The 24,491-nt window shown below is 39.8% G+C and overlaps 1 protein-coding gene across 2 annotated transcripts in view; it reads left to right on the top strand.

Moving 5' to 3' along the window:
- EEFSEC (eukaryotic elongation factor, selenocysteine-tRNA specific) overlaps positions 1 to 24,491 on the top strand; it is a 245,654-nt gene that overhangs the window by 85,547 nt on the left and 135,616 nt on the right. Inside the window, exon 6 of one of the 2 annotated variants that reach the window (XM_080385408.1) lies at positions 2,005 to 2,161. The exons of the other annotated variant lie outside the window; for it this stretch is intronic. Within the exon in view, the coding sequence (XP_080241534.1) occupies positions 2,005 to 2,161 (157 nt within the window). The remainder of the gene's footprint in view (positions 1 to 2,004; positions 2,162 to 24,491) is intronic. 2 annotated transcript variants of the gene reach the window in all.

The raw sequence follows: 24,491 nt of genomic DNA, 5'->3' as shown, positions 1-24,491 counted from the left end.
GCTAGCCTAGTATGATTACTCACCCTGTAATTCCATTTTTAATTAAGTTAAAGATAACTTTGAAGTGCTCTTGGAAAAATAAAATATGTTTGTGTTGTCTTTAAAGTTGTCTTCCTGTGCTATTTTGGGGGGATAACTACAAAAATAACAGATATATGGAAGATCCTCACTGGAGTCTAAGATACTATCTGTATTTCAAACACAGGAGTAAGAAGCATGTAGCCAGCGGTGGAGGAGAGGGGTGTTTCGTTTTGACATTCTTGTTTTAGGCATAAAAGATTTATAGGAAGAAGTAATATTTTCATTTCACCAGCTAATGCAACTGTAAAAATGAAGAAGGTTTTGAGAATGAACAGATTCTTTTTCTGCTGGTCTTCTATTTCAGACCTGAGGAACGGCAAGTGTGCCTGAAAGCTTATCTTCCCCTCTCTACCACCACCCATTATCAGTGGCTCTAGTAAAAGACATTATTCAGTTTGAAATTCAAGTTAGAGGTTACCAAGCAGTGATGCCACCGTTAGTAGTTCACAAGCTATTTTGAAGCAGGGCTTGGTGAGGGGGTGGGAGAGGACAGACACACCAAAAAAAAACCCCAGAACTCTGACCTTTTGGGAAAAGATGCCTGATGCTCAGGCAGCAAATGTTGTTGGGACATCGGAATACTTCTGCCTACAGCCTCGACTCTGCACCCAGCCGGGAGTGGAGCTGCCTGTGCTGTTGTCATCTCCCTGTGAAAGAAGGAAGAAGGGCTGTAGAAGGGCGAGATGCTGCCGGTGCTCTCTAATATCGCACAGCACTTTCAAGGCAGTTTATAGCTGAGCAAGTAAACCTCATTTAAAATAAAACAAAATTTAAATTTGTGGTGCTAGGTTTACTGCCATACTGAGATTGGCATTAAAATAGAGGCATGCGTGTGTAACAACATACCAAACAAAATGCTGGGGATTTGAGTCTATGTATGCAATAGTGTTTATGGAGGAGGCTTCAGGGAAGGAGAATAGCTTAATAGAACAGAAATACTTTGAGTTATCATTTAAACTGAATAAAGGGGCATATTCAAAACTGGTTGTAAGTCTTTACCACTCTAAGTCACTTTGGTCTTTGAAACCCTTAGGTTTACTTAAAAATTGCTTCTAAGATACCAAGAGCAGCCACAACTTTTGCCACACACCCCCCCACCCTTTAAAAAATTTAAGTAATGTCCCTTATTTCTTCTGATAAATAAATAAATGTTCTTGCTGTGGCTGCAAAGTAGAGTAACTCCAGGTGTTAGGTATATGAGGATATTCACACCTACAGGATTAGGCTCGCTTGACTGCACCTTATACTTTGTAATGCCTAAGGGAGGGTTGTTTATCTTGCCTTACCTGCTAACCTTGCTGCCTCTTGTTCCTGATAGCATAATTAAGAATTCAACTTGGAATGGTTCTTCCCACTGGGTTACAAACCTTGAAATTAAAATTGGATACAATGGTCATAAGGCTTTTAGTTTGACAAATCAATGTGTATGTGAAGGTAAGTATTTAAAAGGTTCTATTTAGAAATTCTGAGCAATTCTGTCATTTCTTTGGAAGTGTAGCTGTTGGAGTGCAGGTCTGGGGCTAAGAGACAGAATGTGATAATGTACTTAGCTGTAGGATAAGTAATGGACTAAACTTTGCGAGCATAGGTACTTAAGTGACTTTCATGGAAAGGCTTTAAAGCAGAAACCAGATTTTAATTAACTGATCTTTACAGCATGTTCTAATGCAGGTTATGTTCTTCCTGTCTTATAAGAAAGGAGGTGAAAGCAGAAGTGTGTTAATTCACAAAGTCTTCTATGGCTTTAGACACAAATTGTCTTAAACTCAGCAGTTTAGATGAGTTATGTAGAGTTTTGTTCATTTGGGGGTAAATGCTTTTCCAAGGACAGGGTGATAGGTCACCAAACTTTGTGTATCTCATAGGTACAATTTTTCTTGTCACTTTAGATTGTAGACTTATGAAGCCCTATTTCTTTTGCAGGTGATGGATGATTACAGTGTGATTGGTCGTTCATTGTTTAAAAAGGAAACCAACATCCAGATTTTTGTGGGTCTAAAAGTCAAACTATCTACAGGAGAAGATGGAATAATAGATGGTGGTTTTGGACAAAGTGGCAAATTTAAAATCAGAATTCCAGGTAGGTGCATATCAGCTAACAAGTACGAACCAATGTCAACTGTAGAGAATCCTTCCATACTGCAAGTCTGAATGTTACCAGTAGTCTCCTGAAGTTTTGAAATCTGCTCATAACCAGTTGGACCACTGGTTATTTGGTGGATTGTACCTCTTCTAATTAAATGATGGTGGCTTACATTGTGATACTGAATGACCTGAAACCACATCTCCTGTGTCAATAAACTCAGGTCTCAAAAGGATTTCTTAAGTGTCAGTAATGTATGAATCGTGCTCTGCTCAGAAAGATTTGTGGAAATCTCTCTTTTCTTAATATACATATGATTTGCACCAGAGCCCTTCTGAACAAATAAAGGAAAGAAAATCTGCAATCATTTTTACCTGTAGCTACTTATTAAATTTAGTATAGTGGATGCAAGTTCCTTAAATTGGCTCTGTTCTACATGTTATTACCTAGCTTGCCTTCAAGCAAAAACTGCTTGATAAATGAGTTTTTTTGAGATCTTGAGGGTTTTTTATTGCTTGTGTCTCCTGGTTTTATGATACTATATATTACTGTATATTTCATCCTTAGTGAATTACAGCAAGGATTTATGCCTCCTTAGGTTAGAGCATGGGGAATGATGGGTGCTAGAATTTATAAGTGTCACTGCTGGGTTTTTTTCCTCCTCCTTTTAAGATAGGAAAGTTGTTCTTAGCCCTTTCAAAAGGCAATAATAGATCCTGCATTTAACTCAGATTTTGGGATAAGATTTTAGTGATACTAGGAGTACTTTTGTATTTCTGTAGTGTCTTCAGCCCATTTGTCATGAGTTAATCCTCCGCCCTTTTTAAGGAGATGAGTGAGATTACTTCTGTTGTACAAGTGAAGAAAGCATGATGTTCTATGACAGCAAACAATCACATAGTGACTGATCTACAGAGAAAACTGAAGTTTGAGTTCTTGCTGAGGATGGACTGTTTTCCATTTAACTTAAGGCTTGATGCAACTGCACTAATTTTGACCCTCAGCAAATTTCCTTTCTTCTTCCTGTCACAAGATAAGAATTCCTGACTAGACAAAAAAACCTTCTGTATTCTGTCCTAGCAGTAATTCCAGTTTTGTCACCAAATGCTAGATTTTGCAGATAGGTCTGAGAGCCTAATTAGCAACACAGGGCATACATGGAGAAAGAAGTCGCACCAGATAAATGTATGTTTTGCATTTTCTAGTATAAAAAAGAATTTGTGTTCACTGAGATAGGTACTTTTAGGTAAGTGGTGAAATGATGTGTAAATAACCTTAGTGCTGAGAAGAGTTTAAGTTGAAAATCAAGGTAACTTGCTTAAAAATGTAGTGTTAGTAGCTTTTCTCTCCCAGAGGCAAAAATGTGAAAGAACAACAGAAGGATGGCATCTACATTTCCATTCCTACGATTTGGATAGAGGGAATGATTCTTCATTGGACAAGGAAAAGCCTGATAAGGAGTCTTTTTTTACCATTGTGGATGCAGGCAGGAGCTATAATGGCAAAGCAACAGTCACATTAAGAAAATCATACACAGATTCAGAAAATTGCTTTTTGCTCTGTATATGGAGTTAGTGGGAAGAAATGATACCTTTCACCAAGGTGTTCATTTCTAATCTTGGTTACACTCTTCTGATGTTTAACAGCAGACCATGGAACAGAGGGCCCTTTATAGTTTGTTCTTTCAATGAGAAGAATACGTAGCAGAATACTAGAATGTAATATCTCTAAGGCGGGCAGAATAATACAACTCAGTTTGCTTTGCTTTAGACTGGGTCAAACTCGGGTACCCTTGTTGTCTCGAAAGAGGAGGCAATAAGCTAAACTAGCTCAAGATAAGTGTCAAACTGTGTAGCTAGCAGGGGAATGAACCTCAGAATTTGGAAGGACCTAAAATGCTGCATCTCTGAGAGTTGCAGAGATTTGTGTGTAGGGGGAGGGCTATTGCTGTGATGCTGTTTAAGTCAACTGCAGTTCACATTCCTTTGTTGGATCAGTGTTGCTTTTTTAATGTGTCTGCATCCTGTTTGTGGGGTTTTGCTTTTTTTTTTTAAAAAAAAAGATACAACCAATCATACTATTTTCTCCCTTCCCCCCATTCTTCAGCCTTACCTCCTCTCATATAGTCTGTCTTACAAATTTATTTTGTGAAGAGCTCTTTTTAATTTTTCTGAAGTTATTTCCCTACGATTCCTTCACAAATCTAGCAGGGAGTGGGAGGAAAAGGAAGGAAACATACAAGTTGAAAGCTGCCTTGGACTGCCCCAGCCTGGCAGTCAGTCTGTCCTCTGGTATCTAAAACCAACCTTAACCTCTGGAATTGAACAGCTTGTTTGGATAGCTAACCTGATGGTAGCTGGGGCTGGTTTTTGAAAGAAACCTCTATGCAGCAATAAAAACCAGGTAGATGTATCAGAGGCTTGTATCCTGACCACTTCAAGTGATAGCAGACCATGGCACGGTGCAGAGTGTTACATGGTCCCGCTGGTGCCAGCAGCTTCCAGCACCGTGCAAGCAAGTGTTGGGCTCCCCAAGTGTTGTTCCGTAGTCGCTTGGAAATGGCTTGTGTTTGCCTATAGATCACAGCCAGGGAACATTGTCTTACGTTGTCTGTGGGCTGAAACTTGGCAAACCTCACAACTGGGAATGGTAGAACGTGGATCTGTTTCTTATTCTGGCACTGCTTGTGTGCAGCACTAAGTCAGATACTTCTCTGCTCTTCTGCTCTGTGAAATGAGGATAATTACTATCCATTCTGGAAAAAAAATATCTCTGATTTAGATTTATTCCAGGCTTGGAGCATTAATATTTCTTGAAAAGGCTTAATTATCTTTCCTTATAGTACAAAAAACACATCTAGAGTACAGCATGTGATTGGAAGTTACTCAGTCACTGAAAGATGTCAGCAGTTTGGAAGAAATTCAGGGAAGAGCAGCAAGAATGCTGGAGAGGCTGAAGGGATTGATTTATGAGGGAAAGAAGATGAAAAGAAATGCATGAAACTTGGCTAAATGATGTCTGAGTGGGAGATATGATTATCTGCAAGTATTTGAAGAACATAATGGAGAAGAATCCCTTAGGGTGGTCCAAGGAGGTAGAAATAAAGCTAATAACATGAAATAAAGCAAAGCGTATGTTGGCTATTGAGAGATGTTATTTAGCAGAGGTTTCTTGCGCTGCCAGATCATCTTTGCAGAGGAAGATGATGTAGATCCATTTTGAGAATACTCATGTTTAGTTTGCCTGGATGTTTGCTAGTGCCTGTCAGGGTAAAACAGGCAGGCAGCAGGGTGATGGAAATAGAATGACAATATATTTTTCATCTCATTTCTCATTTTGTGTTCAGGCAGGCTTTTATTGCTTCAATGACAAAGTATCGCCTACTTTCTAGACTGTTTGCAGCAGCATCTACTTTAAAAAAATGTCTTCACTGGCAGATCTGCTATTATGTAGGCCTGGGTTGTGGAGCTATTTGTGTTTTAACTGAGAAAAAAGTTTCAAGGCATGTTAATTGACGGGATGATGTTTCCAGACTGGTCGTATGATCAAATACATAAAAAGGAGGACATAATGTCTAAACTCACAAGAGAGTTTTGCTTAGTTTAACAGGCTGCTTAAAAAACAAACAGGATTTGAAAGGCGATTTAAACTACACTGCTTTGTAAGTTATGCTAGTGTGTGTGTCTGAGGGAGAGAGCTACTGATGAAGTGCTTCTTGCTGAGGTGGGTGATGTGTGGCTGCTGTTTTAGTTGTAAATGGGAACACTGCATTGTATAGTAAAAGGTGAGTGAGTGAAAAGTATTGTTCACCTTTGAAATGATGAACAAGTTTGGGGAGGCAGGAACTCTGTTTAAGTGTCTTATTCTAAAGAAGACAAGAGCTAACAATGATAGTCTTTGGAGTTGCACCTAGGAATGTCATGCCAGTTGATAAGAAATTCAGAGGCAAGTTCAGTGAATAGTTTGAATAACTTAGTGCTAATTGTGGATTTTGTTTAACTGTCTCTCACCCAAGAGTTGACCTTGTAAAACTCTGCCTGGTTTGCAAAATCATGATCTGTTGATGTGTCTCATGACATCTTTTAAAAGATTGACTCTAGATATGCTGATTTCATTGGTTTTGACATGTTGCATTTATCTTGTGCTTGATTATTGTAAAATGTAGTGAGCATATGTGATCTCTCAGGCATAGTTCACTTTCTGTCGCTTTACTGTCTTGTTGCTAGTGAAGTGTTCATCCTTTCTGAGGCACTGTGGTGTGTTTGACTGCAATTCTTTTCTTCTTCTTCTGACTCAGTCCAGCAGAAATTGCTGTGTGTGAATGAAAAGCTACCTTATTTCCTAATGTGAAAGCTGTGCATATCTAAACACTCATAACAGCTGAACTCATTTCTGAATTGAGCAAACTTAAATGTAGTAAAAGGCATGCTTTCCATAAGAAGATATACGAGTTAGAATATTAGAATACAAGCTTCTTTTTACTTTGCTGTTCTTTTTACCTGTGCAGGATAGCGGTGGTTTTAAGCTTCTTGCAACAGGTGAAGGCAAACTTATTTCTGACCTTGTCTTTTGCTGCCAGTAACTCTTTGCCTTGCATTTATAAATGTTTATTGCGTATGAGAGCAAGTCTGTTTTCACTGTTTCCACTGCTTGTCGTGGTAGAGGGGTTGAGTAAAAAAAACTCTGTTCTGAAGAATAGCACAGATAGCGATCCCTAATTCAGGGAATGCCTCTGGGATCCTACAGTGTTGGTGTAAGATGACATAAGGTGGTAAGAATTAACCGATGTGCCTTATTCTTGAGAATCCCTCCTGTTCTTATGTCTGAAATTAAGGGTAGAAATACTGAATATGTTTTTCCCTTAGTGTATTGTGGAGATGGTGTGTCTTTGGTGGTTTTATATTTTGCCATATACTTTTTTCATTGGATGGGATCCCACGCTGGCTTGCACAGTGGTTAATGACATAGTGGGAAAGCTTTGATGTTAAGAGCTGTAGGTGGATAGCACTGCTCTGCATAATTTCAATTCCAGTTAAAAATTACGGGTTTAAAAGTAGGATTCAAATCAGTTTATTTTTTAGCACTCTACTTAAGGATGTTGAGTCAAGGTTAAATAGTATGAGGGAAATCAGTTTTGCAAAGATGGAAAAATGCAACAGCAAAATTATGTGTGTACCACGTTGTTTTCTATAACTTCCCTCTTCAGAAATACCTTAATTGTGTTCTTTTCTAATTTTTTTTATTATTGTTGTTATTCAAAAGGTGTCACTTCTTTCAGGTAGCTCTCAACACACCAGTGTAGCTGGTATTTGTGGAATATTGGTTACAGGGTTTTTTAAACAACTGTAGGAGACAAGCTTTAAATAGTTGATAGTAGATAAATGTCGTACTCCCAGCTTTGTAATTTGGAGGGCGGTCCTTACTGACATCAGGAATGGGGCAGGGTAAACCTTTTCATTGCACTGAGAATAATTAAACGTCCTGTCACTAAGCAGTGTACTTTTTTTTTGTGGGAGATCTTGACATTTGGAATTCTCGCTTGTGTTGTGTTAAAATAGGATAATCTTCTTCTCTTAGGCCAAATGAAATTTAGGCACATTTAATGTCCATGTTTGCCCAGCCTGGCTCCTCTTTTAATAAAAGAGAATAAAAAATTGTTGGCTCCGAGGGTCTGGTGGGTTGCCATCCCTGTCAATATCAGGTGAGGCTGAGCAGGATTTCAGTCAAGAGGAAAAACAAAAGCCCAAGGGCGAAGGAATCTGTGTAGCTGTGTTTTATTTAAAAGCTGGAGATTAGCTCTGCTTGTTCTTTCACAGTCTCTCTTCCCCTACCCTCTAAAACAAACAAAACCTAAAACCCTTAAGGGGCACTTCAAGCATAAATCTCCTTCTCTCCTTTTTGTGAAAGCTGCCAATGTAGTATGGACAGAGGCTGGGAGAGGATTGTTGCCAGGGAAGCATCACTTCCCTGTACGATCCCCTCTTGAGCGGATTAAACTCTAGTGATGTGAAAGTCCTGGTGACCACATAGGAACTAGGAGTTTGTACTGCATTTATACAAAAAGGTTGGCCTGATGGAATCAAGTGGTGACATCCTATAAGCCCATATTGACCTTTGGAGCTGAATATCCAGATTTATTGACCTTAGAGTGTTCTTTTTGTGGAATCAAAGTCAAGATTTGTGTGTGTTACTTCTGAATGAAAACAGAAGTCAAGGAAGTGTTAACTTATTAACTGGCTGTCAGCCTCATTCACGTTAGTATCAGTAGATCCTGGTCTTGCCTGTAATAACAGAATTGCAGGACTAAGTCTCTAAACTCAGAGCTTTGAAGGGTGATGTGTTGGTCGTAGGATTGGTTTCAGAGGCAGATGGTCATTGCATGCTAGAGTAGATGCTGTGCCCAGGAGAGGTTAAGATGACTCTTTGAATTTCAAGTTGCTGTTAGAGTGTTGGTTCAGCAGGTTGCTGTTCTGGGATCAAGCAGACAAGGATTATGGAATTAGCAGGCATCAGGAGATGTAGCAGTGTTTGAGTGCTTCTGTGGAAGAAAAAGGTCCAGGTCCTGTGTAAGCCCTTTTGTTGGGTACACTGTGGGCTACACAGTGGTCTTTCGGGTAATTGAAAAGAATGAGGTAGAGCCTTCCGCCACCCACCCCTTTTTCCCTTTTTATTTCTGTGCAAGAAGAGCTGCAGTAAAGTGTCATTAACTCAATGGAAGGACTATTGGTGATTCTACACCATATGATGTAATCTCAGTTTCTCTTCCCTACTCATCATGTACACTGATGACCATCACACTCCCCTCGAAGCTACGGCTATGGGTGGTCTTCAGGAAGAAGTCCTATTGCTCTCTGATCGACGATTCAATGGTGGTAAAGAGCACTGTGTACTAAACCCTTTTCCCTACCCTGAATAGCAAGGCACTTTATACTTGCACGAGTGTAAGCTTAGCCTCAAAGTAAACCCAGCTTTAACTCTGGGCTTTGCTGGCTTTTGTGTTCCTGCTTAGGTTATTATTTCTGTTACTTCTACTCTTCAGAGCATGTTTTTGTAAGCTTTTTGTTTGTATTTTGAAAGCAGTAAAGATGTAGGTGCTGCCTCAGTCTAAAGACAATTACTTTGAAAAGACGGGAGTCTTAAAGTGACAAAGTTAAGCATTTAAAACTTAAGAATATATAAAAAAAAAATCTTAATTAGCTCTCCATTGTGAGATGTGTTCTGATACAATGGCCATTTGCATGACTGCATTATCCCTGCTGACGCATACAAGGGAAACATTCCAGGGTTTGGGTGATGCTTCATAACTGACCTGTTGTGCCATACTATTTTTTCTTCTCATTGAGTAATCAACTCCTTTATTTTTTACGCTTCATGGGAGTCCTGCTGTCAATATGAAAGCAATTATTTGTGAAATTTAAGGAAAAAAAATCCTATTAAGAGAAATAATTCTAGCAGATGGGATTTGTTTGACCATAGCATGGGAATCTTTACTTCTACAGAACCCCTACTATGTGGGAAAGGGAAAAAAAAAAAAAAAACCAAACCAAAAACCCTCACCTGGCGATTGTATACATTTTCTTCTTTTAATATTGGCTTCCAACCTCTGTTGAGCCCCCTTTCACTTTGACTGGTTTCTGCCTATCTTTCTTAGTCTCTGAAGTCTTCTGCAGTAACATCTTATTCTGCCCTCAGATATTTCTGCCAGCAGTTTCAGGCTGCTGTAGGGGTGTGCATGGTAGAGGGGATTTGTTTCTGAGCTGTGGATGCTCTAGTGTTGTTATATCGTGAGCTCTTGAAAGGAAGGGCTGAAGGGAAAATCCAATCTAACTCTTTGCTTGAGATTGCCCTCTGCACAGCGATGGAGACTGCAAGAATTTAGCTGCCAAAACATGGTCTTTTCCGAATGCATGCTGTTTCCTTTTTTGCTTCAAAGAACAATTGCTGTACTAGTATCCTAAAGTTAAGTTTCAAATCCCTGTTGGAAAATAGAAAGATGCTATAGTTAGAATTTATTTATCTTAATTTGAGGATAAAATGTGGATCTGATAGTGTAGGGAGAGCTTGGGAGATGACTGTGGGTTTTTACAAGTATTTTGAAACTGAACAGTTGTTATTTCAGTTGCCAGTGACATTGGTAGTCAGCTGTCCAAAGTACTCACAATGGTAAGCCCCCAAAAGAATGATTTTTCTTTTATTTAAAAAAGAAAAAATTATCTGTAGAGATTGTTTCTTTTCTTAGATAAACTCAGGTCATGTATGTAAGATTCTCCTAAGCCGCAAGAGCTAGATACATAAATTAAACAAACCGAGATTTGCACTCAGTTGCATGTTTTTAGGATCTGGGATTTCAAAAGAAGTGCACTTATCTTGAGATTTGTGGTAAAACTGAGAGCTGGTAGTGCTGCTGTGTATTATAACCTTACTTGTGTGTAGGGTCTCTTGTGGTCATAAGTCTTTGCAGTTAATCCAGGCTTTGTTATTTTGGGGGAATGTAGTTATTGTGGAAAGTTGCATTCCCTAGGAGAAAAAAACATCTTGTGTATTTAGGGCTGCTACTTTGCTGAATTGTGAATAATTACAGCAGCTACTTGGACCCTATTGTGCAGTCCACATCACTGGCAGGACATGTCTGTAACTGATGTAGCTGAGCAGGCTGCTGTGTTCTGGGATGGTATCTGTGATCGTTGCCACTAACCTATCTGGTGATCTCTTCAGAATTGTCCAGTACCTTTGGGCTTCGTACTGCTGTTGTATAAACCACACCTGTCAGGCTGTCCCGAGCCTTGCCGAATGTGCTTAGGAAATCCTCTGTTAAATGGGGTTACCTTTTTGAAGGGAAAAGGGGGTAAAAAAGAACCATGTGCGGTAGATGGTAAAATTAAATATTGAAGATGAGGAAATGAACAAGTTTTATTTCCCCTATAAAATTAATCCTGTCCTATTTTGCATACGTGGCAGTTGCAAAGTTCCATAAACAACCAACTGCAGAATAGAACAGTAAAATTTTTGCTGCATTGTCATTTCAGGTATTTATCACTCTAAGTGGAGATGCCTTGCTGTAGTCACTACAGCCTGTTCCTTACAGACCAATTTCTGCATTTAATTTTGACTTCACTGGGTCTATGCTGTTAAAATTGTAAACAGTTTGGATTAGAATATGGCATGGAACGACATGATCGCTCTTAGTTTCATCACATACTACAGAATTTTAGCATACTACACATCCTGCACACAAGAGCAGGATGCATGTGCTACCTTCTGTTTGGCTTTTTGTTGTCCTTTTTAGGTGTTTCATTTTGCAAATTCAATACACTCTTGCTGTAATTTCAAGTGTGAAAACATTTTTTTCTTTCTTGAAAAAGAATATAGCTAACAGTGTTTTTTATTATGTGTCTATACAGTTTGGCTGAGCAACCTTAGAGCACTGGAAAAAAGTAAATCCTGTAATACCTTATATCTCCTAGAGCAAACGGGAATACCTTTTTTTTTTTTTTATTATTTCATTCTCATCCAGTTCAGCATAAGAAGCCTGATACTTTCCTCTACAGGCTTAGGATGTAGGATGCTTCAGTGTGTGCCTTGAAAGATGCTGAAAGCCCACGTACAGCCTCTTCTGAAGAGTAACAAAATATATGTATGTCTGGTAAAAAATTATATCCGTTCACTGCTGCTCAGTTAAATGTTGTCCTTCTGTGAAAGAAAGGCCCTTTTTCTTGCTAAGGGCTTACAGCTAAATGTGAGGGATTCAGAGGATCCCTGGGGATTCAGTTATGGGACTGAACTGCCAAGACATGGTACTTTTTAAAGTGATCATTGAGTGCTCCAGAAAATGTGCTGGGGACTTGCACGTTTTAGAATTGCTTCTTTAAATGTTTAAGGTGGAATTTTATTTTGAAGAGTTATGTGTTATGGTGAGACAACCCAAGTACTCTGTGCACAGGTGGAGTGTGGGATTTCAGGGCAAACCTTTCACGAGGAACTGGCTCTGTCCTGCTTCCAGTGGGCAGCTTTCTCCCAAGAGCCTTCCTGCTTCTGTAGAGCGTGGAAGCAGAAGCCATGAAATCTAACTTGTGTTCCCAGGTCTGTAGTTTATACAAGACCGAAGAAGGAATTACTTCCTTCACCTTTATTTCTACCTTTTTGTGTACAAAATTGGATGTTACCATCCTCGGGTGCTACAGTCCTCACTCAAGGCTCTGCAGTGTTTGGGTGAAAAAATACTTAACGTTCCAAGCCTTTACGTAATTTAACTTTGATCTTACTAAGTGTCTCCAGAAGGGTAGCTCATGCATTCACATTGCCCTCTTGCAATGAAATTTCTTTCCCTTTCTGTAAACTGTTTGTACTTATTTACTTGATTTTGATCATTCATCCCATGGGCCTTTCACCTTCCCTTTCCACCAGTGTTTGTTCTGGTATCTTTTTGAAGTCTGAGTAAAAGCATACACCATGGGGGCTTCCTGGAGGCATGGAGCTTTGTGGTTTGCAAATTGTAGGCTATTTGAAGTATTGACTCACAACAGTGGCCAGTGCTTAGTGGCTGGGAACTGTTGTGTGACAAGGACGTTAACCTTGAGCGGCTTATCCATGTTTTGAGTTTGGGGAAAAAAAATAGTTGTTCTTAATAGTGTGCATTGATTTCAAGGAAGTGTGTGTAAACCAGTCTTTGGTTTGTGTTTTCACAAAGGGATCTCAGTGTTAAATGAAGAATAGGAAATAACTGGAGCTTCAAAAGACATGGTTTTTTTTGGTTGGTTGTTGGGTTTTTTTCCGGGGGGGGGGGCGCGGGAATGCTGTAACATGATGTTGTATATTATTAGACATAAACAACAAAGGCATTTCCTGCCTGCAACTACAGTATTATTGCATTAAGAAAAGCTGCAGAAAATACTTTGAAAGCACTTAATACCTGTAATAAAAATTATAGGTAGAGAAAACCATCATCCTGCTTAGAAAAGTCTGGTATCTGAGGTTGTAACTTCAGTCACAAGAATTTCATCTTGTCTACTTTCATGCTGTGGGCTTTGTCATAATAGTTTTTTTTAAACCTCTGGGCGCTTAATTCCCCCCACCCCTTTCCCCCTTATCCCCCCCCGCAACTATTCCAGATTAGGAAATGGAGACAATTTGGTAATTCAGGGAACCTGTTACAGTTACAATTTACCAGTTACAACTGATGAGCTACCTGGTTTCATTTTTCCCATGTCTTCTAATCTCCTTCTACTCTCTCTTCCCTACCCAGTCCTCTCTCTGGCCATTTACCTTTTCTTCCTCTTGCAGCCCCTTCCTCTGCCAAGCAGCCTTGCCCACACGATCTTAAGCAGCCTTAGCTGCTTTTTATTTTTTATAAAGTAAATAAAAAAAGCTACAGAACCCTGAACCAAGAAAATGGACCGGTGCCATCCCTTCAATTACTTCATTGTTTCATCCTAAACTGTCTCTTTGTATATAAATGCAGAATATTGGTTTGTATGGTACAGCCTTTTGCTGTGCACCTGAGGATTTTTAATTCGGTATGTGGTTTTCCTGCCAGGTACATATTTACTTCTGAATGCATTTTTTTACCTTCTCAGTTTTCTGTCTGTGAAAGAACAACGTTTCCTGTTTCTAATTTGAACAGTTAATGTATGGATGCGTTAGGCAAGGGGCAGTTTGCCTGCCTGTTCCTAAAGTATCAGCTCATCAGGATTGGTATTATAATATGAATACAACATGAAGAATATGCATTTGCTTTCTTTATGATTGCAATGAATTATCTTTTCAAGCTAGCACAATGGTAACATGGGCTGTGCCAAGCAGCGTGTGCCAGGTAACACTGCAGGCACGAGAGAAAGAAGATGTTTTCAAGGACTGAAATTGTGGTAAAGAACGCAAGTTTCTGTTGACAGGAGCAGGCTGTATATCATGAACTGAGGATTTTCTTTTCATGGCTCATTACAATCGACTGTTCTCACAAGTACCTCCTCAGAAGATGTATGAAGATTATAGTCCCTCTGGAGTTCATGTGGAAATTGATGCCTGGTTCCCCAATACCTGACTTTTTTCCCTACTTTTTCTTCATATTTTCCTTGTTATGCTCTTCAGTAGTTTTGAGGACATAATGCAATTGGTTTTAGTTAGTGATTTATTTTTCTGTCTTGAAATTGTGCACATTCAGAGCAGGAGTTACTTATTCAGTAAATTATCAGCATTTTAATTTTTACTTTAAGTGAAACTTAAGCTTATGTTTAGTGACCCAGTCTCTGTCTTGAGTTGCTCTTCGATTTAAAAGAAGTTGAATATTTTAAGAACCCTTTTCCATTGACTAAGCTGGGTGAAGGCTAAACAGAAATGAAAGGTTTTGGAGAAAATCCTAAAATATGTATAACTTTTAATATTTGCCAATTTACTCTATGAAAATCAAATTAGTTTCTCACACCTGTGAAAATAGAATAACTTGAGTATTTCTGTCTGGTTGATCACTGCATTTCACTAGTGTTTACTCTTAAATATGTGATTAAGTTTCAGAGTATGCTGGAGCAAAAGGAGGAGTAATTCTCATGTAGAACTTGTTTCTAATAAGCAGAGGGGGGGAAAATCCCAGTTTTATTTGGCATTTGGAAAAAATTATAGGTAGATTAACAACAGATTTTAAACGTCTTTATTAAAGCTCAAACTCTTACAGAAAAATACTGATACTTGTAAGGAGACTGTGCTATAGAGTTTTGCAAATGAGTTTGAATAACCTTACTTTCTCTAATTTTCACAAAGAGAGGCTGGATTTGCAATATACACAAATGGTTGCTTTGGGGATGGTTAAGGAGAGAGAGAAATCCTTTAAACATGGGGGAAGGGTCTCTGTTACTCGAATCTAAAGTTTCCTGGTTTTGCTTGTTGATGGCTGGGAATCTCCCATTAAAGACCTATTGATTCTGTCTGTACTTGAAGCTTTTACTCCTAGATGTGGTTTTGATTTCAGGACACACATACATACGGATTACACACATAATAAGTAGAAGCATGTTATGGATTCCCTGCTCCTTTCATTGAACCAGGTAGTTAGAATTGGTTTGGGATGGAAAAGGAGGAAAAAACCAGCTGTAAGCAAATTGATGGAGGGTATTTCAGTCCACCCCTGCCGATTATTTCTAATTGAAGCTGTCTGAGCCAGTCTTAATACAATTTAGTTATCGCCAGCCAGAAGGATTTTATTTATGGAGTGGGGCCTGTTGGAACTTCCTCCGACCCCAGAGAAGCTGTGAACAGGAGAGAGCTGATCAAGCAGGCATGCCTGGCTAGCGTATGCATTTCTTTAATAAGGCAGGGATTGATGTCTTTTGCAGTTCAGGGGTTAGGTAAACAGCAGTCCCTCGGTTCAAGGCTCTCCATGTTCAGTTGTTTGTTTATATGGATCTCAGAAGGTTAGGTTAGCCTTCTTGACATCCCAGAGGAGCTTTCCTGACCATGGTATAACCTCATGTGCTCCAGAGTTGCTCAGGAGGTGTTGCATCCCTTTTTAGGAAAGGTGCTGGCAGAGTGGAGTATCTGCAGCTCGTACCTAGTCTCGAAGAACGGTGAATGTAATCAGAGTGGTTGGAGCACTGTGTCTGTCTTCAGTTACTCATAATTTGCATGTGTAGTGTATGTAAACTACTGTGCCTCCATTCTGGGCCTTGATATTTGCACACAAAAATGACTAGAACATATAATTTAGGCTCTTACTGAATTGCAGTTTTGAAAAAATCGGTGACGTACATGACTGATTTCACCAGAACTTTGAGGTTAAGACTTACAAATCTGTGCTTCTATTGACTTGGCAGTGGTAGTCCATTAAATTGAACAGGATAAACCCTGAATGAATAAGTAGCCATGTTAATAATTTTTATTTAAAAATTAGTGATGGTTATGTGTTTGAGCAGTACTGTGAGTTACAGAGTGCATTTCATGAGGTTCATTTCCATGGCTATCATATCCCAGTCTTCCTTCTCCACAGAGACTGGTGATGGTTGCATGAGAAGTGACAAAAGAATGGTGCAAATTCATCTGCATCTTGTTGCAGTGTAGTGGTGATGAGTGGAGTTCTGGAATTTGAGGATGACTTTGCTTAGGGTTAGAAGTGTGTTTTATCATGCATGTGTCTGGCTGCTTTTAAAATGTGACATGTTATGAAGTTGGCTTAAATCCCAGATTTTGTTGAATCAGTTTTCGCTGATTTGGTGTCTGACAATTCATATTTCGTTTTTCTGCAGCATCTCCAGTCAGTAGCCGTGCAGACCCAAACAGTTGTTAATAAACTAGCCACACACCTACATCACGGCTTGTGAAAAACCTTGCATACAGAAGGGGGAAACTGAGGCACAAATGTGGGCTGTGAATTACCACTGGACATTTCTAAGGGAAATCTGTACTGACCCTTCCTGTCTTGTAGCCTCCAGCATCATGCTGCTTGACCTGCAGTGTTGTAGTTTTCTTGGGATAGGTTTGTGCCAACCCTAGAGCTTTTCAGGAAACCTGAACTTTCTTTGGTGGTCTTAAATAGGGTGCTATTAAAGTATCCTGTCTTGTAAAAACCCATATGGGTGGTATTCCAGCTGAAAGGTGAGGTGTTCAGAGGGCGAGGGGGAGGCCACTTCCATGCTGGCTGAGGTTTCAGAGTGCCAAAATATGAACATCTTGTCGCTTTTAAATAATGTGTGGGGTCTGACTTAACTGTTGGGTTTCGTATTTAATCAGTATTAGTATGATAACAGGAATGTGACAACTGAAGCGAACACAAAGAGATTATCTTCTTAACCAAATGCATCCATTAGCTAGGAAATATAGATTTCTATTAAATGAAGCAGACAGATGGGCTATTGGAGGTGACTGAGAACAGGAGGGGGAGAGGGCTAAGAGGTGAAAGTTGAGGTTTAGAAAATCTCTATAAAAATAAAAACAAACCATCGATCTTGATGGTTGGCGTTTTACCCTCCCGTTGCACTTTAGGGATGGTGCTCCGATTCCTATCGAGAACATTATGCTGAAACTTAATCTAACAGAGCACTTACTCCTGCCAAACTCTGGCTCAGCAACTGCTCTGCTCCCCGAGAAAGAAGTGGCCAACAAGGCTTCGAATGTAGGACGGTGTTGTGCCATCTTCAGGAAAACTGTTGCTTTGAGATCCCAGGGGAAGGCAGATTGGATCTTGTCTCTCTAGTCTTTTTTTTTCCTTTTTGGTAGAGAAGTGTTGTTGGGGAAACAAAATCACGTTACAGCAGTTCAGAGCAGTTGTAAAGTAAATTATTCATCTCTGTGTGTATGTATATGAATCCCTATCTAAGAACTGTTGTAACCATGTTTATAGCCAATGCTTGAAACCAAGGTTATAATAGTATAAATAATTTTAGATAATGCAGATAAGAAAATAACAATTTAAAAAAATTTTACAAGATGGACAATTCACTAAGATAGATGGAGTAACATAATACATTAAAGAAATATCTGTAACAGTGCAAACATGACACTGGTGACAGGGAACATCTGTCTTGCCAGCCATCCCTGGATTGGCCACAGCCTCATGTTGCTGCCACCAGCCTGGGGAGCCACGTGTGCTCCATTGCACGAGTGAGTGCCGGACCCTCAGCATTAATAGGGGGTGGCTCTGTTCCGCCGCAAGGGCAGGGTAGTTTTATTCGGGGGGTTTGTGTTGATATGAATTCTAAGTACGTTTTCCTTGAAGAAATTAAAGGAGCCACATCGGATGGTGCTGCCTAGAAAGAGTGGAATGACTGAACAAATGTGTGTTCATTTTTCTGAAAGTTGTACCTAATAATGGGACCTGATAATTGTGGAAACAGTTTTGCATGTGAGCAGTAAGAGTCTGGTTGGCTGCAAACAGTTTTTCACTAGTTACTGGCATCGTCCATCCCGTTTTGATTTTGCTGGCTGTGATTATTTCTCCCCCTGGATTTTGAAGAAGGGGCCAAGCTTCCTTTGGCCAAACTTGGTGTGGAGTTTTTCCATTTGGTGATGGTGGATAGATAAGAAAGGGGTGGAAGAAAGGTGTGGCAGGAGGAAGAAGCAGCATCCCTCCTCTGTCTGCTGTTTCCAGGCTTCACATGGAATTTCATAAATTAATGTTATGTTTTTACTTAAATTCACTGTCGTTCACTGTCTTTGCACTACTTCAGCTTGATTTTCCTCTTAAACCTGAAGTATTAACAAAAATGGGACAGCTGGAAGGCCAAAGTGGACTTTTCTTGTCCCTTTACGCTTGGCTCACTGTCCATCTCTGTGAGCCAGTGCCAAACTGACTGGATCATCTGAGGGAGCACAAAGACCTCTAGATCCAAGATGCTTTTAGAAATGCAAACTTTAAAACCAGATTGGTTTTGTATTTCCCGGTGGTGTCCCTTATATACTGATTTTTAGGGTGTTTTTCCCCTTCCCCAACAGGTCATCGCTAACAGGGAGGAGAACAGATCTTGGAGAAAATGGGTGGAGGCAGGTGATGGGTTAGAGACGGCCGAGGGAAGGCTGCAGCAGGGCCCTGCTCCCCAGCAGCGGCAGAGACGGGAGGTGTGTGTGCGCCGATGGCTTCGTGAGGGGGTGCAGGAGGTGTGGAGCCGTTTTTCAGGCTGCCCTGTCATTCCCGCTTGGGAACCTGACACATGGGCCCACTTTCTTGTGTGTGGTGTTTTGTAGGAGGGAGGAAGGTGACTGAGTGGCTAGCCCCTTGACAGGGCAGTTTTAAAACATTCATAAAACTTTTATTGGGCTGCCACCCTTACAGATAAATATTTTCTGAGTTTATGGGCCTGTTTTAAAGATTGAAGCTTAATAGCAGCTTTGTAGCCCTATCCGTCCCCAAAATAGCCTTTTGGCAAACCCTACCTCTGGACGCTGCCATGCTTTTCTAAGTCTTTGGAGTTTCTTCATCACTAAATTATTAGCCTTTTGCCTCCTTCCAGCTTTGTATGACTAAATGGGACCAACTGTTAAACGAGGCTTTCCCCTTCCCCCAGCCTTGCTGAGAGCTGAAAGCTGATCCAGTGTACCGTATTTGGTCATCATGAAAGGAGAAAGATTGCAGTATTTAAATTTATTTCCTTTATTGTGTTTTAGAACAGCTTTATTTGTGTCTCAATTATCAATCTTTTCTTAATGCTGCTTGTGATTTTCAGATGGTACAGGCTGGTGACATTTCAGATGTGTACTGGCATTTTTCAGGCACTTTCTCAACACGCTTCCACAAATATAAAAGCTTTACAGCGCGTCTCTGCATTAAGTGGGGAAACCAGTGGGCTTGCAGCCAAGGCTATACAAAGGAATGCTGTATGTAGTGCTTGGAGGAAGATGGAGCTGCAGTTTGAACATCCATGCCATTTGATTTTGCTGTGGTGTATCCAAAGAGGTTTCATGAATTTCAGCGTGGGCTTTTGCTCAACGCTAACCCAAGACGTGTGCATTTTGGCTGCTCTTGGGAGAGCTGTGTATGATCCCTGTGTAGTTCAGGTCCTGAAAAACGAATGGTTTTGGTACCTGGAATGCTGCTTCATGTTACTGGCTCTTTGTATTACCCAGTACAGTTGTTGGTTGATCTTCCCACTTTTCTTAGCAGGTACAGTTGTAATAGCTAGAAAGGTACTGTTCCTTTTTTTCATTTGCTCAGCTGTGTGTTACGACACTAATTTTAATCACTCATTTCCTGAACAGCAAACTTCTGTCATATGGGATTGTATATGGTGTCCTTTGTCTTATCCCAGGTTTTTCAGGAGGGGTGGGGGGGGCGTGAGGCTTTTTCTGTGCAGTGCACAGAGTGCAGGAACCCCTTTTCCAGTATGGGTGAGTGCTGGTCCCTCAGACATATTCAGAAAAGTACATGGAGTAGGAAGTTACTTGAAGGTTGATTCAGAGGTTCTTGAGAAAGACTAGGCTAGTGATAATGATACAATAGGAGCTTCAGGACAACAGAAGATACTAGAATAAACTTTAATTCCCTTAACAGGGTTGCTTGGTCCTAACAGATTTTAAAAACAACCAACCCCACTTGCTTTATTTTGGGTGAGGCTGACAAATCTTATATAGTTAGGGAACTCCCTTTTCCAGACCAGTATTCAGTAATACATTTGCTGGCTTGGGTTCCCCCTGCTGCCCCCCGCCCCCCCCCCCCCCCCCCCCCCCCCCCCCCCCCCCAAAAAAATAGAAATATCTATTTTGATACAAAACAATACCCTGAGACTTTTGTTTCTGTATTTCCATTACTTCTGTTTTTTATGTCAGCACATCTTGGGACTTGTCCTAAAAATGGAGCTGATGAAATAATCACAGCTTTCTGGACATCTAGAGCCTCACTCCTCAGAACCATCTAATTTATTGCTTAGATGAGGAAAGTATTTACTTCTGCAGGACTGTTTTTCTGCAAATGTGACAGTGATAATTAAAGAAAAAAAACATAGGAGTGGGTGAAAGTAATGTATTCAATGTAAGAATGAATTCAAACAGCTTGGATGCTTAAATAACTCGCCACAATCTGCCTGTCTCGGGACAAGGCGAAGATGTTCAGGCATGGTGTTCTGCAGGAGACTGGTGACCTCCAGCAGTGTATGCGTTACATGCAGAGGTCTTGTCTGGCATGATTCTGGGCAGAGCTGGGCAGCTTGCATTTTTCTACCTTCATATGTGAATTTTATTGCTATATTCATTATGGAAGTATGAGTATAATGGATAGTAACTGTTTCAAGTCCTTTTCCCTGGCACTTTGTAGTAGTAGTACTACTCCTGATAATGCCTGCATGTTTCACAAGCAGATGGAGTTTATTCTTTTACCCTAGTGAAGGAAGGTATTACATATGTTCGAAGGCATGGAGCAGAGATCTAGAGATTAAATAAGTTGCCAGCAGGTTTATGGCAGTGCTGTGACTGTGAAGTTTTAGCTTACCACTAGTGTAAGAGCATCTCCTGGACCTTTTGTAGTACGTTTGAATTTAGGTTAGTTATCAGGTTAGCCAGCAGCCTGTTGTCATTGATTGTTGATGATGATTTTTTTTTTTAATCGCTTGTCATAGTGGTGTGTTTTGATCCATTGTTTTCATTCTCAGCTGGGGATTAATCTTCAGAAGAAAACTGGTGGTTACCTAATTCATGAGACTTGTAAAACAGTCTGGTAAGATAACTAAAAATGTACTTTCAGGAACTATCCCATCTTAGACTGAGATGTTGCCTGGATGGTCTAATGATTTTCCTTAATTTCTAGCATCTTATAGTTGTAAGGACACAAAAAGATGAGTTTTTTAGCAAATACATCTTAAGGTTTTGGTTTTTTACTCTATCTGGTACCTTCTGATCATGTCATGACAGGACTTTTCCCTTTTCAAACCACTTGATGCACGTTGGTGTTCCTGCCACAGCAAGATACTGTACTAAGCAAGATGTTCTGTAGCCTGTGTCTTTTCATTTGTTAATAGGTTGATACATAACGTGTATAACTCATGCTTGTTGTTTGATATCCTGATAGGAAGTTTGCATGCCACCCTGCTCTTGGTACTCTGCCACGTAGTCACAGGTACTTGGTTTCTGAGCTGCCCCCTAACAGGAGTAGGGCTTGCTCCAGCCATAGGAGGGGACGTTGTAAAGGCTCCTGGGTGTGTGTGGGCAAAGTGTAAGGCTTGGGGGGGCTGCCCTCTCGCATCTGGCTTCTTCACTTGATTCTTGTTATGCTACAAGAGGGGGGGGTGGTGGTGGTTGGTTTTGGGTGGGTTTTTTTTGTTAAAGGCCTGGAAGATTGTTTCTAACTTCTAGCGCAATGGAAGTATGCCTTGTCATATGCTATTTTATATTAAACCTTTTTTCAATTATGTTTTAAAGAAAAAGGAAAACCTAGCGGCAGGATTTTGTCTTCCTTTTTGATGGACAATTGTGAGCAATTTTGGAGAAAAAATACTGTAACAGTGAATGTACATATACCAGAGGTTCTTGTAGATTCTTTCCCAAAATAACAGACCAGCAGTAGAAAATTTCTCCCTGTCTACATTATAGAAGAAATGGATACAGATAGCAATTAATTACTTTCTCAATATACTGCAGGCCAAAAAATATCCATAATGAGGGTGTAGGTACAGAAATTGGCAGTAGACATTATTCTTAGTTTTATAGAAAATATAAAAAAATTTAGCTGTGTTTTTCACCAACAACCTTGGAAGGTTGGAACCAGCAAGCCTAGGCAAGCTGAGAGATGCTTCTGGTTCTTACTTGACTTTTGAACTCACTACCTTTTCCTTTTTGTGGTTTAAATTTCACATCCATCAAAAATTAATGCTGCTTAAGGATGTAATTTACTTACATCAGAATTGTGGTTCTGATGGGAATATATGAACTGCAAACAGGGATTCATGCTCTGGAAGCAGAAATAGTGAAACAAGGAACAAATACAGCTTTGGGGGAAAAAATACAGTTCTCAAGTTTTGTTGTAAAATAATTAGCCTTCTGTGGTAGGCACAGAGACCATAGAAAAAGCACAGGAGCTGCTCAGTTGCCTGTGATTTGACTTAAAGTTTATGACCTTGAGTAACGTGCCTGCTCAACCGCACTTAACAAAAGCATATTTGATGAAATGTTAAACTCATGAATTACATCTCCACGAAAAGCCTTTGTTAAAATTTGTAAAATCAGAAATAAATCAAGATCTTCAGACCTCAGTGAAGCTGTTTAAACATGAAATTAAAAGGAACAGGCTGTTTAATCAGCAATGACACTTCGTAAACTTAATAAGATGGAGCTTTTCTTCGTATTAAAAAAGGGCTGTTTATTTCAAGGTATTGTATAAAGAATTGTAGCATTATGAAACCCGTTTTGTAAGTGGGGAAGCTGAGACAGAGATGAAATAATGCTGTGAACTGATAGAAGCCAAACAAGCAAAGCTGCCTAGGCCTGGTTTCTTAATTTCCAATCTAAATGTCTATCCGTTAGGGCTATAATAACTTGAGAGCAAGTTGTATTACAGTTTTGGGGCTTCTGTAAGGCAGTACTTGTTCCTCTGTTTTCCTTCGTATGAGCAGCAGTTATTGGTTCAATTGTATTCTGATTTCAGTCATTGGATGTCTAGAGTTACTCCCAGTTGACACTTACAAAACTGGTAGAATCCAGTTTATTTATGAGATAATAAATGTGTTGTCCCTGCTACATGCAGCGGCAAGCACGTGTATGCCTTGCATAGAGCTGTCAGCCCAGGGGCCTGCATGGCATCTGAGAGCCTATTCTTCTCTCTTTCATTGCCTGGTGAGTTGTTTTTGTCTGCTTTAGTAATACATTGGAATTATTGTTATTATTTTGTTGGTTGGTTGGGGGGGTATGTAGTTGGGTACTACTATGTTGAAACAAAAATAGGAAGCGTTTCCTTTGACTGTTGCACTAGATGTTATGATCAATGTATAACGATGAAAGTGCAATTTTTGTTTTCTTGGAGGGCTTTTACCCTTATTTTTCACTTTTTAGGGGTTCAGTTCTGATGCTAAAGCAGTGCTGTTGAAAACTGGAAATTTCTATGGAAAGTTGGATAGGTTTTTAGGTCACAAGAAAGTTAGAAATGCACAGTGGCTCTGAATGTTAACTTTTCACTTTGTCCCTGGAACTTTTGAAGAGAGACTTGCATTTTTTTGGCATTGGTCTAGTAGTCTGGTCTTCATAGACTTGCCGTCTGTAGTGTCTTTGTGCTAGTGTTCCCCCCAGGGCACCATCTTATGTTTTAATTCGCAGTTTCAGTTGCTGATGTATGGGCTCTTCTGTTAAATAACTTTTATTTTCTATGCCATTATGTCTACACACATTACTTGATTTGTGTTGCATACAAAATGTTTTCCCCGTTGTGTTTGGAACTGGTTTGTAACAGAGTTGCTGTTGCATAATTCTGACTGAAAGTTACAACTTTTATCAACACAAAGTGCTTGTTCCATTTGAAAAATTTGTGTTTTCCACTCATCACAAACTATTTATCCATTATGTGAGCTGGTTTTTATTATTTAAATAAAACTATTTCATACATGCTGCACATTAGCAATTGTTAAAGATTTGCTGGTATGTAGAGCACTTACTGCTATGAACACAAGTTAAGAGCTTCTGTAAACAATTGATTCAAGATTTCAAAATAACACAAGTGCTGAGAAAACTATTGCACTCAACTATACTGTCACATTTCTGTGGATTAATGAGTTGCTTTTCATTATATCAGTGACTGTCTGAATGCTCAAACCCCATCACAAATGTGCTATAAATTCATAACCTTAGATCTCCTTTTAAATCCCAGTGAAGATGTTCTGTCGTGCATATGATGTGCTGAGGAGGACGTTCACAGTTACTGAAGCTTAGCTGATAG

Source organism: Falco punctatus (genome assembly GCF_963210335.1).
Source record: "Falco punctatus genome assembly, chromosome: 4".
Classification (NCBI taxonomy): domain Eukaryota; kingdom Metazoa; phylum Chordata; class Aves; order Falconiformes; family Falconidae; genus Falco; species Falco punctatus.
Note: the sequence above shows the minus strand (reverse complement) of the source record. Positions and strands in the feature narration are given on the sequence as shown.